The sequence below is a fragment of the Hipposideros armiger genome, unplaced genomic scaffold, assembly GCF_001890085.2.
Source record: "Hipposideros armiger isolate ML-2016 unplaced genomic scaffold, ASM189008v1 scaffold_155, whole genome shotgun sequence".
Taxonomy (NCBI): domain Eukaryota; kingdom Metazoa; phylum Chordata; class Mammalia; order Chiroptera; family Hipposideridae; genus Hipposideros; species Hipposideros armiger.
The window spans coordinates 2,334,803-2,342,864 of record NW_017731505.1 but is presented as its reverse complement, the minus strand read 5'-3'; the positions used below and the strand labels follow the sequence as shown (position 1 = coordinate 2,342,864).

General features: G+C 44.3%; 1 protein-coding gene across 7 annotated transcripts in view; it reads right to left on the bottom strand.

Moving 5' to 3' along the window:
- The window catches only part of MID1 (midline 1), a 332,661-nt gene that overhangs the window by 101,011 nt on the left and 223,588 nt on the right, over positions 1-8,062 (bottom strand). For 6 of the 7 annotated variants that reach the window (XM_019651230.1, XM_019651228.1, XM_019651229.1 and 3 more), the window contains exon 2: positions 369-1,084. In XM_019651230.1, coding sequence (XP_019506775.1) covers positions 369-1,028 — 660 coding nt within the window. In that variant the 5' untranslated portion in view covers positions 1,029-1,084. The remainder of the gene's footprint in view (positions 1-368; positions 1,085-8,062) is intronic. The other variant, XM_019651232.1, reaches the window with a different exon arrangement.

The following is an 8,062-nucleotide window of genomic DNA, read 5'->3' as shown; positions in this document are numbered from 1 at the left end:
TCCTCCTCCTCCTCCTCCTCCTCCTCCTTCTTCTTCCTCTTCCTCCTCCTCTTCTTTTTCTCTCTCCCTCCCTGCCTACCTCCCTCCCTCCCTCTCCCCCTCCTCTCTCCTAAGAGGACTGAAAATGATCCAGATTTTTCAAATTCACCCTCACCTTGACAACGCTAAAATTACAAGCAGCAGTCAACTTTTACAAGATATCCTTATTGTGTAACATTTATAGGCTGCCAAGTAAACATGCTAAAATGAATCAGATAACAAAGGTGAAGAGAAAAACTTCACCTGCCATGTAGCTAGCAGTGAATACTTTTGATTTCCATGACATTTGCTGGCGGAAAGGGGGTTGGCTTAAGGCAGATTGGACTAACCTTCAATTTGTCATAGCGCTCACTCAAAGCTGCCACCTGATGATCTCGGTGCCGCCCAACCAGTTTACACAAGGCACAGATTAACTGGTCATCGGTCACACAGTACATATTCACCTTCTCATCCTCGTGCTCCAGGCACATCAGCCCCCGGATGTGCGAGTCCGGAATTGGCTCAATCAGACGATGGCCTGTAAAGGGCTTCTTGTTGGGGTGAGTGGCTTTCAGGCACTCGTCACAGTAGGACACTTCGCAAGTGACACAGGTCTTCACAGCGTCCTGGGCTGGATCCTGGTCACAGAACTGACAGAGGACTTTCTCGGCAGAGGTCATGGCGTTGGCGTCAAATGCCCGCTCTCGGCGGGTCTCACTGGGGGAATTGGGTCCGCTCACGGATGCCTTCTGAAACCTGTCGATGATATTCTGCAGCGTGACGTTGCGCTTGAGCCCGTCTAGACCTCGCTGGCAGAGCGTGATGACATGTCGGCAGGTAGGGCACTGGAAGGCGGTGATAGACTCCACAGACTCGTTGGTGGCACAGTGTGACACCAGGATACGGTGGGCACAGTTGAAGCAGAGGCTGTGTGCACAGGGTAGCAGGAGAGGGTCCTCAAAGAGCTCCAGACAAATAGGGCAGGTCAGCTCTGACTCCAGTGTTTCCATCTTCAGGCAAAGCTCTCCTGGGTCATCAGCAAATTCCAAGGAAGCTGATCAGCTATCTGGAAAGAGAACAGTAAGATCTGATTAGGCACAAGGGGGGCTGTCAGCTTCCAATGCATCTCAGAATAACTCCAAACACAGCTCATGGAAGGGTAAATCTTGTGTACATTGCAAATAATTCTCTTTCTATTCACTGGACAAATAAAGAGAGGGAAAAACACCCTAAGCCAGCATACCAGCTAACACTCTCTCAAAGTTCCAGTCATTGAAAACAGCAATGGGGGTGGGGTGGGGATTTTGTTCTTTAAAAGGTCTTACTCCAAACTGGCAAGTTATTGAAACAGTAATTTTCATAATTTGTATCTAATCACAATAATCTTATTGTGTCACAACAAACGTTTACCCTCCATTGAAAATTAAAATGTAGAAACATTAATTAAGAACTACAGTCTTTCAAAGCTTTGAATTTCTGGACTTATATCCTTATGTATATGTGTTTTAAGGACTTTTACTCTGCAATACCACACCAGGCTTCAGAGAAGTAGAAAGGCACTTATTGTAGAAATGGGCATGAAATCTGTATGAAATCAAATGCAAGATTTCAGTGGAAATAATGCTTAAATATAGGACGTCGGTTTTTAAACTATATTCCTGAGGGGAAAAAAAACACTGACTTTCACAAAGGTGATTGTGATAGAAGCAATGTTTTTGGCATATGTTTGTTACTCTTCTGAATGTTCTTTTTGTTTTTAATTAAAATTTATTGGGGTGACAATGGTTAGTAAAGTTACATAGATTTCAGGTGTACAGTTCTGTAATACATCATCTATATATCCCATTGTGTGCTCACCACCCAGTCAGTTCTCCTCCCATCACCATATATTTGATCCCTTTACCTCATCTGAATATTCTATTGTTTAATGCAGGCAATGGGAAAGCTGAAAACAAATACCTAAGGGCCTTTTTTAGTGGCTGTGGTGAGCCTAAGTACCAATGATTTAACCAGTTAGAACAAGGATTTTAGTGGCTATAATATTCATTTGAAAAGTTACAACAGTGGTCATGATTACAGTTTGGAAAGCAGCGTAAGGTGGCTGCATTACTCCAAAGAGGCTTGCAAGAGCTGCTGAGGAATCCTGCACAGCTCTCCTGGCCTAAAAACTCCCATCAAGGGCTTGTCACTGCCTCCTGCAACAGGCCGGGCTGGCAGGAGGTCCAGCCTCACACCCAGAGCTATGCTGGCCTGGCATGACCTCCGCCAGCTTTGTTGCTGCCCTCCAGGCCGCCTTCGGGTGGCCCAGCTGCACACTCTCCTCGCCATGACGTCTTGCTGCTTTTGTGAACTCTTGCCTGCCTTCCCTTCAAAAAGGGCAGGGGAGAGAATCCCACATAAGCTCTGGTTCATTAAGGGGATAGAGGCCTCATGCTCATTAGCAGGCCTGGGAACCAAGCCTCTTTGAACCTTCTCCCTTTCATGACCATTAGCAGAGGTTTGTGGAACAGTGGTGGGCATATTAGTTGCAGCCCACTGCCGACTGTGGGAGAATGGGGCGGTTCACCGGGTGGACACAAGGTTCAAATCACCCTCTGAGGGGGGGTTTTCTCAGCCAGATTTATGGGAAGACTTCACATGCAGAGCTATGTTTAGTGATTCCAACAATCAGCCTTTTTGTATTCACACCTCCATTTATTTACAAAATTCTCAATTTCTAGAACACCCTGACCCTTTCTGAAACAGCATCTGTCAGAAATACCACATGGTGCTTGGTTAAACTAAAAGCTCATCTTGCTACCAGCCCAATGGTAACTGATCATTAAAAGTGTAGAGTATGTGCTGAGCTTGTTAAAAATTAAAGAGCTGCTGGCTTCACAGAAGCCTGGTATCTTAAAAAACCTTCAGCTAATGTTAACTACCTAAGAAAGAATAACTGCGCAGCTGAGATTTGAAATATTAAAGCTACCTCGTCTTTCCACAGCCCGCAATACAACCCAACCGCAGGGCTGCTGCTGTGAGAAACTTATCATCTGTGCTTGGTCCCAGCCAACTCATCCTACGGGTGGCTTGGAAGACATTGAAAGGTTTTTACCTACTAATCATTATTTTGGTTAATCATGGGAAAACAGAATTATCTGCAAATCTAATTTCTTCTCTCTTCCTATCACAAGCATGTAAAGTAAAGTAAAAATGTAGCCCGTTTCATCTGCTCTGTTCTCATGTTCTCATGGGATGAGCGTCAGTGATGTCTGGAGAGCTATACTAGTATTTTTAAGTAGGTGCCAGGATTCGATCCCAGAGTGGCACAATCGGAATTGTTACAGGTGATTCCATTGCCAGCCCCAATGGAAACGCTGACATTTTATTCAACAGACATTTACTGAACGCTGGGCACTGAGCTGGCTCGAGAAGCCAGAATCTGGCATCCTCATCCTCCCACCTCTGTGATCACAGGCCAAACCGACATCATCTCTTACCTGGATTATCACAATGCCTTTCTAAATGGTCCCTTGCCCTTCCCTCCATAGTCTATCCCCTACTCAGCAATCCTGTTTCAACATGACAGGGCTTGCCTTGACTCTGCTCTCCTTTCCAGGGGCTTCCCACATCTCTGTGAGAGAAATCCAACAAAACCAAACCAGCCCCAGAACAGCCTCAGACAGTGACCTCATTTCCTCCCACGCTACCCCTTGTTCTGCTTTGGGCACATGGCCTCGTGATTCCTGAAACATGCCAAGCACGTCCTGTCTGCCCCTCGCAAGGTCTTGGAATCAACAATGACTCTCTGCTGCAGTGTCACCTTCTCTGTGCACCCACATAAAACCAGTTTCCCTGCTACCACCACAACACAACCACGCACCCACCCATTGCAGCAATCCTCCATCTCAGTTTGTTTTTCTCCATAACATTTATCACCGGCATATTCTACTAGTTTGATCACCACTCCATCTCTCCCCACTACCCCACCACTAGAGCAGAAGCTCTGTTGAGGGGGGAGACTTTGCTTGGCTCTTTGTACCACCAGTGCCTGGAACAGTGCCCTGCACATAGTAGGACCCAAACATTCGCTGATTGAATTAATAAAGGTACTGAAGTTGGCTTTGAAACCAAAAGGAATAAAACAAAACCACTGCCTTCAAGGATCTCTCAATATATTAGAACAGAGGTCAGCAGACTTTTTCTATAAAGGGCCAGATAGTAAATATTTTGGGCAGTGCAGGACAGAGTCTCTGTTGCAACTGCTCAACTCTATGATTGCAGCATGCAAAAGGGGTCCTACGCAGTATGTAAATGAGTGAGTATGGTTGGCCAATGAAACCGTGTTTACAAAAACAGGTAGCAAGCTGGATTTGGCCTGCAGATCTTATTCTGCTGACCCAGGCATTAGACGATAGAGACACATACAGCTAGCCAACATATAAACGAAAATCACTCTCAGAGAGGTATGAGTAAAATGCTGTGCGAGCAACAATGGCAATGATGCTAGAGAAAGACTTTGACAAGAATGTACAAGTTTCAAGTGCTAACGGGAAATGATTTACAATGGGATTTCACCCTGACATCAATGGAAATGATGTGAGTTGAGTGCTTAGGGGCAATTCATGTAAGAAAGATTTAATAGCAGCTGCTCAGAACTGGATCTTTTTCTTTTGTTGCCATAGCACTTGGCACGGTGCTCTGTGCAAGTGTCTATGCTGTAAATGCTGGTTAAATGTATTAAGCGATGACAAAATATCTTGATGCAAAGCGAAGTTCAGCCAATTTTATGAATCTTTTGTCTGTATGCTGCCAAAAAGAAAGGGGACTTTTGATCTGACATCTATAGTGGATCTCATTTTTCTACTTTTATCCAGATTTTGCTATGGTATAGATATCCTTTCTGTTAAATTACTCAACAATATGTTACTAGTAAGCATGCATGTCATTCCCCCTCCTTAAAAATTAGCATGGTTTAGTTTCTAGCTTTCTTTAAAATATATTTCTTAAGAAATGAAAATGCCATTCATTCTTTCACCAAATACTGAAGTCCCTCTAAGGTGCTTGGTCCTGGGCCAAGGAATGGTGACACCTGGCCCCTGCCCAGTGGGGTCCATCAGGGCACAGAAAATATGAACAAATTGTTATGCGATGTAACAGAAGACAAATGCCAAAGAGTGGGAGAAGAGGAGGGCGAAGCTTCCTGAGGGAGGCAACGTGCAAGGTGGGTTTTAGAAGATAAACGGGTTCAACAAGAACAGAGGTGGGTGCGGGTAGATTTTGAACTAAATGTTATCTTTTCTTTTCTGAACTGACATAATTTAATTTCCAATCGAGAGAGAGAGAGAGAGAGAGAGAGAGAGAGAGAGAGAGATTGTTAGCCGTCTCTACAATGGAAGGAAATCACACTTGCATATCATTGTCAGGAAATCCTATAGCTCAACTTTTTTCTGAATGGGCCAAATAGGCCTCATTCAGAGGAGGATGTCAGTAATCATGGGAACCCCTTGCAACACACTGGGAATGGCAACAATTCACAGAGCATACCTCTGCTTGTCCAAGATTTATAGTCTAGAGCAGGGCACAGAATAGTGAGTGAAAGCAAAGAGCTGAACGGGTGACCAGACAGTCTAGAATGATCTGCAGCTCGGCTAGTTACTAGATGTGTGTTTCTGGGTGAGTGTCCACAGATGCTCCCTCCAATTCCTTCCAGCATTCATTGTCATCACATCCCTAAGCAGGAGAGTCGTTAGTGACAGGTGGCAGATAAGCCCTGCATCCTGGGACACACTGAATGCAAGACATCTTTTCAAGAAAGTTTCTTATATATTCAAGACTTCTGAGGAGAGTACATCTTTAAAATGGAAAATTAATAAATGGATATTTCAGTGGAAAACATTGTAAATGTTTTCACATCTCTCCCTTCCTCCTTTCTGTCCCTCTGTCATTCTGTGTATCACTAAAATTGTGCTTTTCTGGTTTTCCTCTCTAAACACTGTTGACTTCTCCTTCCAGCTAATTGAAAAAGTCTAGGTGTTTTCTGAAGGTCCAGCTTTCCTTCAAAAAGCCAGGTTCGTTTCCTGTGCTGCCTCTCTGACAATGACTCCTAGGTGTGGCTCTCGCAGGGCCATCTCTTTCCAGAATCCCAGTTCAGCATCAAGTTTTTTGCTTCATTTCCTATAAGTGCTCCAACTCAAGAGTGTGCATCTCATGGGATTTATCAGCTTCCATCCCAAACCTGTCTGCTCTACAAGCCTCCTGGTGTCTCCTCATGTTGCTTACATTCTCCTGATCACCACAAGTCAGAAAATCGCCACATTTTCTATTCTTCCCTCTCTGCTGGAGGCAGAATAAGGGCCCCCAAAGATGTCCACACCCTAAAGCCCAGAACCTGTGAGCATGTTAGGTTACAAGGCAAAGGGAAATTCAGGTTGCAAATGGAATTAAGGTTGCTAAGAGTTGACCTTGAGACCAAGAGATTAGCCCGGATCATCCAGGTGGACTCAGTGTAATCACAAGGGTCCTTAAATGTGGAAATGGGAGGCAAAAGAGCAGTGTCAGGTGATGCAATCGGAAAAGACTCGACAGGCCATTGCTGGCTTTGAGGATGCAAGGAGGCCACAAGCCAAGGGATGTGGGCAGCCTCTAGAAGCTGGACAATGTAAAGAAACAGATTCTTCCCTAGACCTTCCACAACAGAATGCAGACCCGCAGATACCTTGAGTATAGCGCAGTGAGACTTGTGTCAGACTCCTGACCTCTGATGTTATTGAATGCCATCAAGCGTGTGGTAATTTGCTACAGCATCCATAAGAAACTATACACTCTCCGTCCCACAGGTCCAAATCATTGGCCAATACGTGTAAGTGTCAAGACTTAGGAGTTCTTTGATTGGTTTCCTTCCCCCTGTTCTCACTGCCTGTGTTGATCCAGATATTCTTTACTGCATTACTAAACTATTACCAAAAACCAAAACAAAACAAAACAAAAACAAGTCCTAATTTGCTACCTGACCTCCAATTTTCCGTCCTTCAGTTTCTTCTTTGCAACATGCTTCTGGCACCACAGCGTTTTCCTGTCACTTGTCTTAAAGGAGGAAAACATGGCACAGCTCCCTGCTGCCTAAAGTATGAGTCCTGGCACCTTCTCTCCTTTTTCAAAGCTTTGCCCAAGTTTTCCCTAAACTGCGTTTTCAACTGTATTCCCCTCACCTCCTATACCACGGACCCAGGAAATGGGACCATTTGCTGCTCTCAGCACCTGCCTTTGCTTTTCTTCCTAGCACAAATCATTTTTTCCTTTGTGAGGTATTATTTTTGCTTGTTTGTTTCATGTTTATTTTCTTGTTGTTGTTTTCTGTTTTCTTAAGATGAGAGCAGAACCTCTTAGAGACCCAAAGAGCCCTGGCCACTGTTGTATTTGGCAATTTCGTATTCAACAAAGAATTGTTTTAAAAGATGGCTCTAAATAGTGTGACATATCTTCAATGTTTAGAGTTAGCAAAGTAAAGCTTTTAACTGAAAAATGCAAAGCAATATAATTATCCTATTCACAAAATAACTGAAGTATGTATTGAAAAATACTATTTCCTAGTATACAACAGAGTAATCAGAAATAGGACCCAGGTTTAAAGTTATAGAATTCATCTCATTCTTTCAATATAATCAGATTAGCTCTGGGACCGATACAGGCATGCATGCTTGAGCACACACACAAACACAAATGACATATGGTGATAACGTTGGTCTAAATTTGAGGCCAATCATGAATGGGTGGCCTGAGCCAAAAGACCGCCTTTCCCTGAAAACTCCCCATGATAAACCTAGATGTAAGAAGCAAGTGCCTTTTGATGTTAAGGAAAATCTATCAACAGAGAGATGGAGAGCTAGTGGTAAGGTCTGTAGGGATGATGGGACCTTGGCACCCCAGTCATACTTAAGGTGATCTGGCGGGCTGGCCGACTGGTGCATTGGTTAAGAGCTGGCTTGGGACACCAGAGGGCCCCGGTTCGGATCCCACATATGAGGGCCAGTGACACTGCCCTCTACAGCTAAGATGCTGAACA